The 18,736-nt window shown below is 43.1% G+C and overlaps 1 protein-coding gene across 1 annotated transcript in view; it reads left to right on the forward strand.

The window, feature by feature from the left end:
* UBE4A (ubiquitination factor E4A) overlaps positions 202-18,736 on the forward strand; it is a 40,822-nt gene continuing 22,287 nt past the window's right edge. The window contains 8 exon segments of the mRNA NM_001244872.1: positions 202-275; positions 7,467-7,628; positions 12,960-13,133; positions 13,700-13,812; positions 15,450-15,602; positions 16,831-16,990; positions 17,232-17,434; positions 17,641-17,832. Of these exon segments, the coding sequence (NP_001231801.1) occupies positions 7,508-7,628; positions 12,960-13,133; positions 13,700-13,812; positions 15,450-15,602; positions 16,831-16,990; positions 17,232-17,434; positions 17,641-17,832 (1,116 nt within the window). The 5' untranslated portion in view covers positions 202-275; positions 7,467-7,507.

Consider the following 18,736-nt stretch of genomic DNA (forward strand, 5'->3'; position numbering starts at 1 on the left):
CCCATAAGCCTGCCACTACCCGCCGGACACCGCCCTAACGCCACTTCCGGCTACTTCCGCTCCGCCCCAGCCAGCCAGCGCATGCGTCGTGGGGATGTTTGCGCGCCCGCTCCCAACGCAGAGCGACACACCCAGTTTCCGGCGCCTAGACGAGATTCCTCAAGGCACGGCGCCTAGTCATGATGTAAGTTCCGGTTGCGGTGCTGAGTCGGAAGTGGGAACCCTTCGGCCACTGAGACTCTGTCGTGTCGTCGCTGCTGGCCCTTCTGGCTCTGGTAAGAGACAAAATAGCTGGAGGGGAGGGGAACCTTTGAGGCTGCAGAGGAATTTTTTCCTTCTAGTCGAATGCCAGTCCAAACCTCTGCACTGTTAGCTCTTTCAAATTCTTTTTACCTGTGCTTTCCTGACCACTGGCTTTCTCCTCCATGAACTTCGACCCTGACTGTTTTGGGAACCCCTTACAGTGCTCTAGCTTCTGGCCTCTCTGGCCCCCTTGGCCATTCTCTTCCTGGAAAAGCCAGGAATCTTGGCCTTGCATTAATTTTGACTTTCTTTCTCTAGAACGTGCGCCCAGTGGGTGGGTCTCCCTCCATGCTGCGAATACCTTATGGAACCTGGAGGGATAAAATATAAAAAGTAGACAACAGATAGCCAAGTGCCAAAGAAGAGGAAATTAAGCACAGCCTACGGCTGTGTCATAGGCTGGTAATCAAACCAGTTGAATACATATGGCAGGGTATTGACATTTCTTAAGGCAAGCAATCATTTCACCTCTCAAAACTCTGCTGGCACTCTGCTTCTTGCTCCCTCAGCAGCTGGGTTTAGAAGGCACTTGCAAAATTGAGTAACTAGAGCTCAGGAGCTTATTTTTGATGGATCTTCTCCTTGGGATCAGTTTTTTGCTTCCAGAACAAGAAAATGTTTAGTCTCACTCGCATGGACCATTTTGGTCTCACATGGGAGCCCTTCTGAGATAAAATGGGCCCCAGGAGGGAGTACTGTCTGCTTTGCTACTTGATGAGCTCCTTCTAGCTTGCCGATGTGACTGATGTGACCAAAGGATCTGTTTCCACAGTAGAGGCCTGAAAGGGTAATTGGAGGGGGAACATGTGATGAAATATTTTTTTAATTCCTTTTTTGGTTTGACCTCACCAGGAAACTTAGACCTTATGGAGTATGATTTAATAAAGTTTGATTTTGAGAATCCCAGTTTTGTGAAGTATTCCGAGTATTTCTGTTTAAAAGCAATATCAAGTCCGATGTTAAAACGTGCGCTCATCTCTTTAAAAGCTGTCAGTGGCCCTTAAGGGATAGCAGTATTGCTTATAAACAAAAGATTGAATCAGGGGAGAGTGAAAGGATTTTGTAGGACTGGGCTAGACAGCTATTACAGACTCTTGGAGCACATGTATCAGAGGGAAACATGTTTTTAAAGAGGACGGATTTAGGGAGTTCCGGTCATGGCTCAGCAGAAACGAATCTGACTAGTATCCACGAAGACACAGGTTCGATCCCTGGCCTCCCTCAGTGGGCTAAGGATCTGGCATTGTTGTGGCTGTGTCGTAGGCTGGCAGCTACAGCTCCGATAAGAGCCGTAGCCTGGGAACCTCCATATGCCGAGAGTGTGGCCCTGAAAAAGACACACAAAAAAGGAACATATTTAAAGATAAAATCCAAAAGCTTCTATAGGTTGGTAGTTGTGGAGTTCCTATTGTAGCTCAGGGGAAACAAACCCGACTAGTATCCATGAGGATTCAGGTTTGATCCCTGGCCTTGCTCAGTGAGTTAGGGATCCGGCATTGCCATGAGCTGTGGTGTAGTTCCCAAATGCGGCTCGTATCCATTGCTGTGACTGGCGTAGGCTGGCTACTGCAGCTCCAAGTTGACCGCTAGCCTAGGAACTTCCATATGCCACAGGTGTGGCCCCAAAAAGCAAAACCAAAAAAAAAAAGGATTGGTAGTTGTTACAGAATTCCTATTGCGGCTCAGCAGATTAAGAACTGGACATAGTCTCTGTGAGAAATCGCGTTCGATCCCTGGACTCACTCAATGGGTGAAGAATCCAGTGTTGCCACAGTAGGTCACAGATGCAGCTCAGATCTGGCATTGCTGTGGCTGTGGAGTAGGCCTGCAGTTGCAACTCCCATTTGACCCCCTAGCCTGGGAACTTCCATATGCTGTGGGTGTGGCCATAAAAAGAAAGAAAGACTGGTAGTTGTGTCATACCAAAGGCTGGCAACAGGATAATGCTTTATCTCTGTATGGCAGTTGAAAATGGGAGATTATAGATTACCAGTGACATTGAATATTAAACAAAATGTTAAGTTTCCATTTTATTAGACCTTTCTTTTGGAGTGATGACATCTATGCACTCTTTAAATTTATGAGGTCATTGAACAAATCTAAACTGACATCTCTGGTGTTCCCATCCTGGCTCAGCAGCATGAATCTGACTAACACCCAGGAGGATGCAAGTTTGATCCCTGGCCTCACTCAGTGAGTTGGGGGTCCAGCATTGCAGTGAGCTGTGGTGTAAGTTGCAGACACGAGTTGCAGACACAGCTCAGATCTGACATTGCTGTGGCTGTGGCGTAGGCCGGCAACTACAGCTCTGATTGGACCCCTAGCCTGGGAACCTCCATATGCTACAGGTGCAGCCCTAAAATGAAAGACAATAAATAAATAAACCGACATTTCTACAAAGATTCCCATCAAATGACCAGTCCTCCCTTTCCCTATAAAAGTTTCATATAGGTAGTTGCACAGTGTTAGCTCTTTATCTATGAAAACAATTTTTGTACCGATTTGAATTACATATGAGAAAGATGAGCTTAGTGAGGCAGACAAAACCTTTTTGTTTTTCAGAAAGACAGACAGTAGAGATGACAACAGAGATTTATTTCCATTCTCTATACTATACATGCTTGACTTTCCACTGCAACCCAAGACAAATAGTAAAAACCTTACCTCGAAGTAGGATTATGGGTGTTGCTATTGATTACAAGGAGGTCAGGAGTAACAACATGTAAGATTGAGTCATTCAATATATATTAATTTGGGATCATGATCATGGAATATGCCAGACACAGAAGAAAAAATAATCAGATATGAACCCATACTCAAACTGCTTACCTTCTAGCAAGATAGAAGAGCTACATTAGAAATACAATGTAGGAGTTCCCATCGTGGCGCAGTGGTTAACGAATCCGACTAGGAACCATGAGGTTGCAGGTTCAGTCCCTGCCCTTGCTCAGTGGGTTAACGATCCGACGTTGCCGTGAGCTGTGGTGTAGGTTGCAGACGCGGCTCTGATCCTGCGTTGCTGTGGCTCTGGCGTAGGCTGGAGGCTGCAGCTCCAATTCGACCCCTAGCCTGGGAACCTCCACATGCTGTGGGAGCAGCCCAAAGAAATAGCAAAGAGACAAAATAAATAAATAAATAAATAAAAGAAATACAATGTAGAAACTTATCAATCCTATTAATATAGATAAAATGTTGGGAAGCTAGCTTTGTATAAGTGACAGTATATTATTGAGAAAGGAAGTAATAACACCATTTATGATAATGAATCCTCTTTATCTTTTTTAATAATTTTTTTTTTTTTTTGTCTTTTTGCTATTTCTTGGGCCGCTCCCGCGGCATATGGAGGTTCCCAGGCTAGGGGTCTAATCAGAGCCGTAGCCACCAGCCTACACCAGAGCCACAGCAACGCAGGATCCAAGCCGCGTCTGCAACCTACACCACAGCTCACGGCAACGCCGGATCGTTAACCCACTGAGCAAGGGCAGGGACTGAACCCGCAACCTCATGGCTCCTAGTCGGATTCGTTAACCACTGCGCCACGACGGGAACTCCTATCTTTTTTAATAATCTTAAGAGCCTGTCTGTGTCATGTTCTAATTCTTGGCTTTCAGCTTACTTCCTTTCTTTATAGATGATGCAGGTGATGCATCTCCTTTGTACGAATCTGAATTGTTTACAATTGTAGCCCCACCCCAACCCCGCCTCTTTTTAGGGCTGCAGGTGCAACAAATGGAAGTTCCTAGGCTAGGGGTCGAATCAGAGCTACAGCTGCTGGCCTGTGCCACAGCCACAACAATATGGGATCTGAGCCTCATCTGCAACCTATACCCTAGCTCACAGCAACGCCTGATCCTTGACCCGCTGAGAGAGGCCTGGGATCAGACCCACACCCTCATGGATACTAGTCAGATTTGTTTCTGCTGCACCACAATGGGAACTCCCTAGGATTGGGTATTTTTAAAAACTTATTTTAACTGGCTCCCACAAAGTAGGGGAATCTGCCAGCTTATTTATAACTTAGAAGACTCTCTTTCCATCTCATATCTCTTTTCCTATATGTTGGCTTAGTTTTAGGCTAGGCCTTCTCTAGATGGTGGAAAGATGGCAACTCCAGGTTCCTCTTAACCAGCCTAACAGCTCAAGCAGTGAAAAAAGAGTTCCCTTTTCTGTAGATTTAGCCAAAGGACAGAAGCTGGTGTTCATTGATTCTGATAGGCCTTGCTCAGGTCTGTGCCTACTCCTGAATCAGTCACTTTGGCCAGGACAGATTCATATGCCCATTCCTAGAGCTGGTGGATGAGTCATCTCCTTCTGAACACATAGACTGGGAATGGGATGGATCTCCAAAGGAAAAATGTAAAATGTAAGTGTTAAAAAAAGAGGTTGATGTTTTGGAAACAGAAAAATGATAAAAGGTCACTATGCTTTTTTTTTTTTTTTTTTTTTTGTCTTTTTGCCTTTTCTAGGGCTGCTTCCTGTGGCATATGGAGGTTCCCAGGCTAGGGATCTAATTGGAGCCATAGCCACTGGCCAACGCCAGAGCCACAGCAACGCGAGGTCCAAGCCGCGTCTGCAACCTATACCACAGCTCACGGCAACTCTGGATCTCTAACCCACTGAGCAAGGCCAGGGATCGAACCCGAAACTTCATAGTTCTCAGTCGGACTTGTTAACCACTGCGCCACGACAGGAACTCCAAGGTTACTATGCTTTTTATATTCCTCTGCACTTCAGAGTATCTCAGGATAGAGGTAGGGTGGTGATCAGCTAACAATGACACAATTCTTGGTTAGACTAGACTGTCTCCTCAGTCATTATAGCTAAAAAGCCATTAGCTCTTATGCAGGAAACACTGTAGAGGCGTATGAAGCAGCTTGTAGGAATGCCCCCAGAATTGTCTAGAAATGTTAGAGTCTCTCTTCCTCTAAAAAATACGGATAACTTTTCTGACTTGCATTAGCGTTTGGTAGTATGATTCTGTAAGCAGTTTTAACTCAGTCAGTTACTCTGAAGGTAGGCCCAATATTCTTTTTTCCTCCTACATGTGTACCCCTGACCTCACTCCTTCTAAGGCCTCTGTCCTTATAGCAGTACAGTATCCTTGTAAGCATAATATTCATACCATTTGTCTCTTCCTACCCTTTTCAGGGTTCTATGTCCATGCTGTCACCTTAAAATATCAGAAAGGGAAGAAAGCCTTTCAGGGCACTCTTCTCATCCCATTGTGCCCCTGAGGCCCCTTGGCCTTTGAATGAGAAAATGTAATCAGAAGAGTACAAGTGCAGGCTCAATCAGTTCCTAAGTACCTTTAAGGTATATATCTACTTCATATTACACATTAGGAATTTGTGTTTCTTCAGTATAATAAAAACAGATAAATGGTGAAGGTTAAATATAGAATTAAGCAAAGACCATTTAGTTTTTAGGGGAACAAACATCAGTAGTTGTAAGCCTAGAAGTAGAGATAGATTGCTTAATATAGATTTAAGGAGTTTCCATTGTGGCTGAGTGGATTAAGAACCAGTGTTGTCTCTGTGAGGGTGCAGGTTCAATCCCTGGCTTCCCTCAGTGGGTTAAGGATCTGGTGTTGCCGTGAGCTTCGGTGTAGGTCACAGATGTGGCTCTCATCCACCATTGCTGTGGCTGTGGCGTAGATCCGCAGCTCTCTACAGCTCCAATTTGACCCGTAGTCTGGGAACTTCCATATGCTGCAGATGCAGCCCTAAAAAAAAGAGAGAATATGCCCTGATATGCTTCTCATTTTGCAGTTTCACATCTGACATACAGACTTATATTTAGTTTCTGTGTAGCTGAGGAATTCCCAGCTGCAACTCTTAAGTCACAGAAGCCTGGAGTTCCCGTCGTGGCGCAGTGGTTAACGAATCCGACTAGGAACCATGAGGTTGCTGGTTCGGTCCCTGCCCTTGCTCAGTGGGTTAACGATCCGGCGTTGCCGTGAGCTGTGGTGTAGGTTGCAGACGCGGCTCGGATCCTGCGTTGCTGTGGCTCTGGCGTAGGCCGGTAGCTACAGCTCCGATTCAACCCCTAGCCTGGGAACCTCCATATGCCGCGGGAGCGGCCCAAGAAATAGCAACAACAACAACAACAAAAGACAAAAGACAAAAAAAAAAATTAAAAAAAATAAAATAAAAAAAAAAAGTCACAGAAGCCTGAGCAAGTGCCACCTCATGCTTGTGATGAGAAGTAGTCGACCAGCCTAGAGATTTATGGGAAGTCTATAGTTTTTGTCACATTATTTTTAGTGCCATGTTGTTGTTAACAATTGATAGGGAGTTCCCTTTGTGGCACAGTGGAAACAAATCCGACTAGGAAGCATGAGGTTGCTGGTTCGATCCCTGGCCTCACTCAGTGGGTAAAGGATCCAGTGTTGCCATGAGCTGTGTAGGTCGCAGATGCTGCTCGGATCTGGCGTTGCTGTGGCTGTGATGTAGGCTGGTGGCTACAGCTCTGATTAGACCTCTAACCTGTGAACCTCCATGTGCCATGGATGCGGCCCTGAAAAGACACACACTCACACACACAAAAAAAAACAATTGGTAAGTAGGTGAGTTTCCTCTTTGACTTTAATAATTCTTTCCATTTAATCTGTTTCTAAAAGGTATAACAGATAGAAACATGTCAACATATGAATGCATTCCAGCTGAACTTTTTTTTTTTTTTTTTCTTTTTGGGACCACACCTGAGGCATATGGAGGTTCCCAGGCTAGGGGTCAAATCAAGAGTTGTAGCTGCTGACCTATGCCACAGCAACAGCAACGCAGGATCTGAGCCATATCTGCAGACTACACCACAGGTCACGGTAACGCTGGATCCTTAACCCACTGAGAAAGGCCAGGGATCAAAGCTGTGTCCTCATGGATGCTAGTCAGATTCCTTAACTGCTGAGTCACGACAGAAACTCCCCCAGCTGAACATTTTTTATGCTTTTTGGTTTTAGCTGCCCCCAAATCAGGCCAACTTGTCCAGGTGGTAGGTTTGTAACCTACCAAAATTTCCTTGAATGTTGAAACAAGAGTTGAAAAGCATTACCCATATCATTTTTAAGTGTATTATATTCAAGACATGGGAAAAGAAACAACTATGGTAACATTGCAACTGGTGTGTTATCTGCTCTTCAGTGTCTAATACCTGCCTTTCTATAGCCCCTCCCCCTAGGTCTGGATGGAGGATACTTTAAAGTGAAATGACAGACCAGGAGAATAACAACAACATTTCAAGTAACCCCTTTGCTGCTCTTTTTGGCTCCCTGGCTGATGCCAAGCAATTTGCAGCAATCCAAAAGGAGCAGCTGAAGCAGCAGTCTGGTAAGTAGAGGGCCAATAGCAGCAGATGAGATGACCTAGAATGGGGTCTTCCCAAATTAAGTATTCTTTGAGTCCTTAATTGTGACTGGAATTTAAGTTTACAGCAAAAGTTGGTGGTTGTTTTTTATTTGTTTGTATTTGTTGTCTGTTTGTTTGGGGGGTCTTCTCCTACCTGTCCTTCCCCTTCCATAAAAAGAGACTAGAAGTTCCCTTGTGGTGTAGTGGGTTAAGGATTCAGTGTTGTCACTGCAGCAGCTGGGGGGCTGCTGTGACGAAGGTTTGACCCCTGGCCTGGAAACCTCCATGTGCCACAGCCCCCACCCCCCACGCCATCCCCCTGCCAAAAAAAAAAAAAAAAGAGTCTAGATAACAAGTGGTTCCATCATAACAGATGCTATTTGAGATCCCAAAGCTGTCGAGATGTTTTTGTTTTGTTTTGTTTTGTTTTTTAGGGCCACACCCACAGCATATGGAATAACATCTAATACTAATGCTATTTATTACTTACTGTTCACACTCATAATCTGGTGGGGAAACATGATTCACTGAGTAAGCCACAGGGGGTACCGACTGAAGATGCAATAAGTAATCAAACCAAAGCATTATGTTATAGAGTTAGATAGGGCTCTTCAGATATTTGAACCTTTTCACTTTAAAAAAAAAAAAAGGAAAGAAGTGGTACCAGGAGAGGAAATCACTGCTGTATACTGTAATGTCTGTACTCAGGTACCTCACGGGCCAGATGAAAGGTGGTCTGAAGCTTTGGGAATTGAAAAAGAAAGACGCATTTTAATAAATATATATTTTTAAATTAAAAAAAAAAAAGCATATGGAAGTTCCCAAGCTAGGGGTCCAATTGGAGGTCCAACTGCTGGCCTACACCACAGCCACAGCAACGCAGGATCCAAGCCGAATCTTTGGCCTACACCACAGCTCATGGCAACACCAGATCCTTAACCCACTGAGTGAGGCCAGGGATCGAACTTGCAACCTCATGGTTCCTAGTTGGATTTGTTCCTGCTGTGCTACAATGGGAACTCCAAGATATTTTATTTTAAAAATCACCTAGTGAAAGATATTTAACAAAAATATTAAATCTGAGGTTACAGTCGTAGGTATAGAAAGCATGTCACATGCAGCTATAGAAAGCAGATGTGTTGAAGGAAGAATTATAAAAGCTTTTTGTCCCATAAATAAGATTTGTTCTCAGTAAATAAGATTTGTTTTCAATCCCAGTGTTTCAGAGTCTATCTCAAGTGAAATGCTTCTTCCATTCCATGGAGTGACCAGTTTTCATAACATACTGCTTTTAAAACCGATTTCTAAGACAATCTTAGCCTTAATCTTAATGTGAAAATAATTAGAATAATATCTCATTAATCAGAAAAATGATTTTCCTCATCTGGGACCAAAATTAAAATCAAGTCTAGCTTTCTTCTATAAGGTAATATATGGACTGGAAGAGTTAGGATGATGGTTCTCAGATGTCTTAGTCTTATGAGATTATTCACAATTTTTCAAGCCAGAAATTGTTCCCCTTCTCCTCCCTCAAAAAAGAATAATAGTGGGTTTTGGGATTTTGTTTTGTTTTGTTTTATTTTTGCTTTTTAGGGCCACACCCTTGGCATACGGAGGTTCCCAGGCTAGGGATAGAATCTGAGCTGCAGCTGCTAGCCTACACCACAGCCACAGCAATGTGGGATCTGAGCCACATCTGTTACCTACACCACAACTCACGGCAGTGCTGGATCCTTAATCCACTGAGCAAGACCAGGGATCAAACCCATATCCTCAGGGATACTAGTCAGATTGGTTATCACTGAGCCATGACAGGAACTCCAGAATAATAGTGTTTTTATTTTTAGGGAAAATATTTATATTTTTCCTTTATTTTGTGTGTTTCAGAATTGTTCGGATACAGAGCTAAGTTCTGGCCTTGCTCTCTGGTTAGGATTGAATAAAAAGGAAGTAAGGGCAAGACGGATGAGTAGTAGACAGAGTGATGGGTGAAACAAGGGAGAAATACATGTAATACCAACTTTTTTCTTTTTGTTTTTGTTTTTTTTCTTTTTTGGCTGCCTTGCAGTATATGGAGTTCCTAGGCCAGGTATCAGATCCAAGCCACAGTTGTGATCTGCACTGAAGCTATGGCAACTTAAAAGGGAACCTCTGAGAATGGATCCTTTAACCCACTGTTCCAGGCCTGGGATCGAACCTGCATCCTGGTGCTGCAGAGATGCCATCTGATCCTGTTATGCCACAGTGGGATTGCCATGTAATATTGACTTTTTAATGTGACAAAAAGAGACAGCTCTGGAGTTCCCATCGTGGCGCAGTGGTTAACGAATCCGGCTAGGAACCATGAGGTTGCGGGTTTGGTCCCTGGCCTTGCTCAATGGGTTAACGATCCGGCGTTGCCATGAGCTGTGGTGTAGGTTGCAGACGCAGCTGGGATCCCGCGTTGCTGTGGCTCTGGCGTAGGCCGGTGGCTACAGCTCTGATTAGACCCCTAGCCTGGGAACCTCCATATGCGGCGGGAGCGGCCCAAAAAATAGTTAAAAAGGAAAAAAAAAAAGAGAAAGAGACAGCTCTGATTGAGTCTCTGTCTCTGAAATCTCTCCCAGATTTCTTTTTTTCTCTTTTTTTTTTCTTTTCAGGGCCCCACCTGTGGCATATGGACGTTCCCAGACTAGGGATTGAATCGGAGCTACAGCTACCAGCCTGTGTCACAGCCACAACAGTGCCAGATCTTAGCCACGTCTGTGACCTACGCTGCAGCTCACGGCAACGCCAGATTCCTAACCCACTGAGCAAGGCCAGGGATCGAACCCACTAACTCATGGGTACTAGTCGAGTTCATTACCACTGAATCACAACAGGAACTCCTCTTCTAGGTTTCTAAGACAGGCTCAGAATGGGAAACCTTAAATTAAGAGATTGTAGAAGAAAATAGAAAGTGAGAAAGTAGGAAGTTCCCATTGAGGTTTAGTGGTAACAAACCCAGTTAGTATCCATGAGGATGCGGGTTCAATCCCTGGCTTTGCTCAGTGGATTAAGGATTCAGTGTTGCTGTGGCTGTGGTGCAGGCCAGCAGCTGCAACTCCGATTTGACCCCTAGCCTGGGAACTTCCGTATGCTGCCAGTGTGGCCCTAACAAGCAAAAAATAAATAAATAAAAATTTAAAAATAGAGAGGAATTGGAAAAATAAGGAAATGAGGAAATAAAATTTTTTAAGTATGTGGCTGAGGGAAATTTTGCTAATCAGCACACGTCACTCTTGGAATTCAAAGGAGAACTGAATGGTATAGGAGTAGAGTGACAGAAGGCTTGTCCTGGCTGTAAACAGACATAAGGCTGGCTAGAGTTGGGAGCACTGCAGACATCAAGTGGTGGGGACGAATCAGGTGCATGCCCCACTGTCATGATTTTGGCACCTCACCATCATGGTTTGTTTACACTGAGTTTGTCAGGACACCAGGTCTAACCTGTTTTCCACCAATAGTTAGTACTCTGCCAAAACCTTTGGCCTCCATTATTGAGCTTCACTTTTACTAAACTCACCACACTGAAGCAACTCTTGCTTCTGAGAATATTGCCTGTACTTTCAGAGTAACCGTTTTGTCTGTAGATTTGTGTGTGGCTTTTAGTAAACACTACTTATTTGTCCCTTCAGCATGAATGCCATTCTCAGAGGTTCCCATTTAAGCTGCTATAGAAAAAAAGCAAAGGGGGAGTTCCCATCGTGGTGCAGTGGTTAACGAATCCGACTAGGAACCATGAGGTTGCGGGTTCAATCCCTGGCCTCGCTCAGTGGGTTAAGGATCTAGCGTTGTCATGAGCTGTGGTGTAGGTCGAAGGCATGGCTTGGATCTGGCGTTGCTGTGGCTGTGGTGTAGGCCGGCAGCTGTAGCTCCCATTCAACCCCTAGCTGGGGAACCTCCATGTGCTATGGGTGCGGCCCTAAAAAGACAAAAGACAAATAATAAATAAGTAAATAAATAAATAAAGCTCATAGATACAGCCCTGGTGGGTGTCAGAAGCGGGAGGTGGGAAGTAGGCAAATGGGTAAAGGGGATCAAAATGTACAAACTTCTAAAGGAAATAAGTCATGGGGATACAATGAACAGCCTGGCGACGGTCGTTAACAAAACTATTGCATAGTTGGTGGAGGAGGGATGGCTTGGGTTTGGGATGGGCATATGTATATGGAATAGATGATCAATAGCAATCTGCTATATAGCACAGGGAGCTCTACTCAGTATTCTGTGACAACCAGTACCGGAAAAGAATCTGAAAAAAAGAATGGATGTGTGTATATGTATAACTGAATCGCTTTGCTGCACAGCAGAAATCAATACAACATTGTGAATCAACTATACCTTAATAAAATTTTTCTTTTTTTTTTCTTTTTTTTTTTTTTTTTTTTGCTTTTTGGTACCATACCTGCCACACTGAGGCATATGGAGGTTCCCAGGCTAGGGGTCAAATCGGAGCTATAGCCATTGGCCTACGCCACAGCCACAGCAACATAGGATCTGAGCCTTACACCACAGCTCATGGCAACACCAGATCCTTAACCCACTGAGCGGCTAGGAATCGAACCTGCATCCTCATGGATCCTAGTTGGATTCGTTAACCACTGAGCCATGACGGGAACTCCATAAAATAAAATTTTTTTAAATGAGAAAGGAGTTCCCGTTGTGGTGTAGTGGAAATGAGTCCTACTAGTAACCATGAGGTTTCGGGGTCAATCCCTGGCCTCGGTCCAGTGGGTTAAGGATCCAGTGTTGCCATGAGCTGTGGTGTAGGTCACAGACACAGCTCAGATCCTGCGTTGCTGTGGCTGTGGTGTAGGCCGGCAGCTGTCGCTCCAATTTGACCCCTAGCCTGGGAACCTCCATATGCCTCAGGTGTGGCCCTAAAAAGAAAACAAAATTTTTTTTAATGAGAAAAAGTTACCCCCAAAAGACTATATTGTGTATTCGAAAGTTGCTAAGAAAGTAAATCTTAAAAGTTATCACAAGAAAAAAAATTTTTTTCTTGCTGTGTATGGTGACAAATATTAACGATTTATTGTGGTGATCTTTATCTTGGTGATTGTTTCACAATATACAAACATTGGATCGTGTTTCACACTGAAACTAATATTATATGTCAATGATACCTCAATTTAAAAAAAAAAAAAAAATGTTGCCTGCCTCGAGATGTTCACCCATTGGATGGTTAACTTAACATTCAAAATTATACTCCTCTTGGTTATATTTACTGTATGTACTTGGTTTTCTCTTAAAGAAGGATTGTAACTGTTAACGGCTTACATTTTCTGGCAGATGAACTCCCAGCCAGCCCGGATGACTCAGATAATAGTGTGTCAGAGAGCCTGGATGAATTTGATTACTCCGTGGCTGAGATTAGCCGCTCATTCCGTTCACAGCAGGAAATATGTGAGCAACTCAACATCAATCACATGATCCAAAGGATCTTCCTCATTACTCTGGACAACAGTAAGTTACAGATTTGCAGCCAGTCTATTCATTACTCTGCCCTTCTTGCTTAGACTAGGGACTTATTCTTAGACACTTATTGTATGGGTTAAACAAACTCAGGAACACAGTTTATATTTCAGTGATGATTTTGATGGATCTAAAGCAGGTTTTGACACAGATACAACTTTTATTCCTATTTTGATACTTACTGGGCCATGTAGCTACTGTCTTTACCACCTTAAAAGGGAATTGGGAATGGTAGCCAAATCCACTTTCTTCTCAGAGGTGACCTAAACATTTAGACGAAAGCCCCAGAAAGGTTCAGGTAGTGCTTTTCTGTGTCCTTCTGTAGTTAAACCCCGAAAGTTAGTGCTGATGTCTGGGATTTTACTCTTTAAATGTCATGATATTAGATTTATAACAAAGTCCATGTTCTTTGGAGGGGAAAAAGATCTATAAATACTGTTTCGTGTGTCGAGATCATTCCAATAGTACCCGAGTTTAAGAGAAATGCTGTCAAGATCAATTGTCTGTATAAAACAGAAGCATTAACCTTAACCTACGGGATTAAAACCATTTCCCAGGTGACCCAAGCCTGAAAAGTGGGAATGGCATCCCCAGCCGTTGTGTGTATTTGGAAGAAATGGCAGTAGACCTGGAAGATCAGGACTGGCTTGATATGAACAACGTAGAGCAGGTACCATTCTTCTGTTCCTACCATGAGCCTTCAGCCAAAATTAGCCATGCAGGTGAACAGTGCTCACCTTTCTCCAACCATGGCTTTACGTAGCTCTGTCTCTTACCCTTTTGGAACCTTCTCGTCTACCATGGTGACAAATCTGCCCATCCTTTAAGACCCATTTAAAATACTATCCTGTTTACAGAGTTAGGCCAGTAGGAGTTGTGTTTTCTCCTCTGGTCTCCTATGGTAATCTCTCTCTGCATCTCTTATGGGAATTGTCTCCTCCTGTCTCATGTAGTGGCTTCTTATATACTTGTTTCTCTCTCCTAAAGACATTGATTTATCAAGGACAAGGCCCATCGCTTTCTTTTTATCTTTTCCAAAATCAAAACAGTGCTTTTGTTGTTGTTGTTTTGTTTTGTTTTGTGTTTTGTTGTTGTTTTTTTGACTTTTCTAGGGCCGCTTCCGGTGGCACATGGAGTTTCCCAGGCTAGGGGTCTAATCGGAGCTGTAGCCACTGGCCTATGCCAGAGCCACAACAATGCGGGATCTGAGCCGTATCTGCAACCTACAGCACAGCTCACGGCAACACTGGATCCTTAACCCACTGAGCAAGGCCAGGGATCGAACCCGCAACCTCATGGTTCCTAGTTGGATTTGTTATCACTGAGCCACGACGGAACTCCAAAACAGTGCATTTTTACCTTATAGGTGTCTAATCAACATTAAAGGAATGAAAGTTTGGTAGGGAAGTCTCTTGGCAACTTGTTTAACTTTATATGTTTAAATTATCTTTATCTTTAAAGTCTGAGGTCAGCAGTCACACAGAGTAGATTTCACATGTTTTTTTGGATTTGGGGGGTTTCTTTGTTTTGTGGTTTTTTGTGGGGTTTTTTTTTTGTCTTTTTAGGGGTGCACCTGTAGCATATGGAGGTTCCCAGGCTAGGGGTTGAATCGGAGCTGTAGCCACCGGCTTACACCACAACCATAGCAATGCCAGATCCAAGCCACGTCTGTGACTGTTACTTACACCACAGCACACAGCAATGCTGGATCCTTAACCCACTGAGTGAGTCCAGGGATCAAACCTGCATTCTCATGGATAATAGGTTCGTTTACACTGAGCCACAACAAGAACTCCAATCACATTTAAGTTTAATATCTGATTCTCCACACCAGTGAACAAGTATTCTTTTAATGCATGCTCTATGTTAGGGGCTATGCTAGACAATTAACCTTGGTTAGGATAACCTATATAGACAAGTACCTCAGTATATGTAATATTTTCTAAAGTAATGAGCCCCTGGGCCCTTTTTTCCCCTTTATGTCCTGTGATTCTCATAATAACCTGTGTTGAAATTATTGTTTACATCTTGATGTTCTAAATTAACTTTACAGTCGGGGGGTGGGAATAAATTAGAAGTTTGGGATTAATGGATACACACCACTGTACATAAAATAAATAGACTATATATTCAATATCTTTCAGTAACCTGCAATGGAAAAGAATCTGAAAAAGAATGGATATTTAACTGAATCACTTTGCTGTAAACCTGAAACTAACACAACGTTATAATCAACTATACCTAAAAATAAATAAAAGTTTTGAAAATTAATTTTGTAATGGTTTGATATTTTTGTTTTTCTAATAGGCTGTCTTCACTCGCTTATTACTTCAAGATCCAGGCAACCACTTGATTAACATGACTTCTTCTACAACGTTGAATCTCTCTGCTGATCGAGATGCAGGGGAGAGGCACATTTTTTGTTACCTTTATTCCTGCTTCCAAAGAGCCAAGGAAGAGGTAATAGAATAATCCTTACTGAATACTGTATTGTTCTCTTGGGTATGACTTTAGCGCAGAAACCAGAGATATACATCATAGTATATTTGGAACTGGATATCAGAGGCACTATTGGTTTGTCTTCTAAAGTTTTAGTTTTTCCTTCCTGTGGATTGGGGTCCACCCTTCTCCCCAATTAATAAGTTCCTCCTGGAGTTCCTATCGTAGCACAACAGAAATCCAACTAGGAACCATGAGGTTTTGGATTCGATCCCTGGCCTCACTCAGTGGATAAAGGATCCAATGTTGCTATGAGCTGTGGTGTAGGTCGCAGACACAGCTCGAATCTGATGTTGCTGTGTCTGGTGTAGGCCAGCAGCTGTAGCTCCAATTAGACCCCTAGCCTGGGAACCTCCACATGCCATGGGTGCAGCACTTAAAAAAAAAAATCTGATCCAAAAAAGGAGGAAGGCAGTATGACACACACAGAAGTTCACTGGAGTGATACAGCTGCAAACCAAGAAATGCAGTCAGCTGCCAGAAGCTGGCAGAGGCAAGGAAAGGATTCTCCCTTAGGGCCTCTGGGGGAGTGCATCCCTGCACCTTGACTTTGACTTGACACCTTGACTTTGGCCCAGTAAAACTGATTTTGAGCTTTTGGCCATAGTAGTATCAAATAATAAATGTGTATTGTTTTCTCTTAAAAAAAATAGAACAAAGTAATTTAAAAAATTGTTAAAGGTCTGATAAATTCATTTCCACTGAGGTGTAAATAACAGAGTAGACTAACCTTGGTCACTTCCAGCATTGGAATTTTTTTTTTTTTTTTTGCTTTTTAGGGCCTCACTTGTAGCATATGGAGGTTCCCAGGCTAGGGGTCTAATCAGAGCTACAGTTGCCAGCCTACGCTGCAGCCACAGCAAGGCCAGATCCAAGCCATGTCTGTGATCCCACACTTCACAGCAACACTGGATCCTTTACCCACTGAGCAAGGCCAGGGATCCAACCCACAACCTCATGTTTCCTAGTCGGATTCATTTCCACTGTGCCACAACGGGAACTCCCAGCATTGGAATTCTAACAGGTAATTCCTTAAACCAAAGAATGAATTCTCATGGCTTTTCAAGCATCCAGAGGAAAGCAATATTATTTTGGATCAGATATGTCTTTTCTATTTTTTTTGCTATGTCCTCCCTTGTGCCAGGTCACAGAGCTAGTCTCTTCCCTGTCTTCTTCATGCTGTTCCCAGATTACCAAAGTTCCAGAGAACCTGCTACCCTTTGCAGTGCAGTGCAGGAATCTCACTGTGTCCAATACCCGAACGGTTCTCCTCACCCCAGAGATCTATGTTGACCAAAACATCCACGAGCAACTGGTAGATTTGATGTTGGAAGCCATCCTAGGAGGCCGTGAGTACATAAGCAAGATCTGTGAACTTCTACATTTGATTTCCAAGTTTTATATTCCTGTAATTGCATTAGAAAGCTTCAGATCCAATATGATACTGCCTAAATTAAGGACGAGAACTCACCTTGACCTTTGGGGTTGAATACCAGTAGAATTATCAGAAGTATCAGAAGAGTAAAGAGTCGTGTGTAAAGGCATATAAAAACTCCTATGGTCTTCTTTCTCTCATTTGTCTCCTATCAGATTTTGAAAGTGTAGCTGAATTTCTGGATGAGATCATCGGAGCCTTGATACTGGATGAGGAAGTTCGAACATTTTCAGAAGTCATGATTCCAGTGTTTGATATTTTATTGGGCCGAATAAAAGATCTAGACCTCTGCCAGATCCTGTTGTATGCATATCTGGACATTCTTCTCTATTTTACTAGGCAAAAGGATATGGCAAAGGTAGGTCTGAAAGCTCATATATAGTCAGTTAAGTTGGACGCTTAATAACTTTATGTTTCCCTGTCCTGAGGGCAATGTAATATTACCTGTTGAATAAGAGAAAGATACTTTGGTTGTTGCATAGTCTTAACTCTTTGAAGCCCTTTCATCCTATCATTTTAATCTCATCATATAGCCAAATAAGTAGGACTTGTCTTCTCCTACAGGTTTTTGTAGAATACATTCAGCCCAAGGACCCTAATAATGGACAGATGTACCAGAAGACCTTGCTGGGAGTAATCCTGAATATTTCCTGCTTATTAAAGACTCCGGGTGTGGTAGAAAATCATGGATACTTCCTGAATCCATCTCGTTCCAGTCCCCAGGAGATCAAAGTACAGGAGGCCAATATTCATCAGGTGGAACTGTTTACCGGTGTATCCCAGCCCTGGCTCTTAGATTAAGCATTGTTTCTTCAGAGAGCAGATGCAGATAAGGCTGCTTGAGCCACTGTGGGGAGCAGATTGGTCTGGTGGCTCTCTACCACAATCATGTAAAGAAGTTGCCTTCTTTTTACATGCACTAAGAGCAGAAGATAAACCTTTGTGCAGTTTAAGTATAAGCTGCTACTATTCTTTGCCCTCTGCAGTGGCACAGCTGTCCCCTCTTAATCCTTGTTTTTCTCACCAAGCTGTTTCGTATAACTTTAGCTCCTAAAATCTTATGACTAAAGGCCAGCTTGTAAACCAATCATTTTTTTTCCTTTTCCTCCTTCCACTTACGTCTTCTCTATTAGCATAAATTCTGGTAGAGGTCTGGCCGACATATACCTTGGGGACAATTTAAATCTCTCATCATAACTTTCTAAAGCAGGGATTGGCAAATTATAGCAGTGGCCAAGTCCAGCCTGCCACCTGTTTTTGTAAATGATTTTGTTTACAACCATGAATACAACCATGCCCATGTGTATATATGTTGTTTATGGCTTGATTTCCTGTCACAGTGGTAGAGTTGAATAGTTGCTACAGAGACCATATGGCATCCAAAGCTGAAAATATTTATCATCTGGCCCTCTGCAGAAAACGTTTACCAACCTCTATTCTAATGTTATGCAAATGCTATCAGTTAGGCAGGTCATCAGGAAATCTCTTACAAATGTCCAGGGAAAAAAAAAATTTAATCAGAAATGGGGGGTAAGGTACAGGAAGAGTGAGACAAGATTAGAATTTGTGTAGTTGTGGAAATTGCCAGTGGCTAAGGTTTGGGAGTTACAAATATTAGGATTGTGAAACCAGAATGTTCTGTGGTTGTGTTTTCTGGTTA

This window comes from Sus scrofa, chromosome 9 (genome assembly GCF_000003025.6).
Source record: "Sus scrofa isolate TJ Tabasco breed Duroc chromosome 9, Sscrofa11.1, whole genome shotgun sequence".
Lineage (NCBI taxonomy): Eukaryota > Metazoa > Chordata > Mammalia > Artiodactyla > Suidae > Sus > Sus scrofa.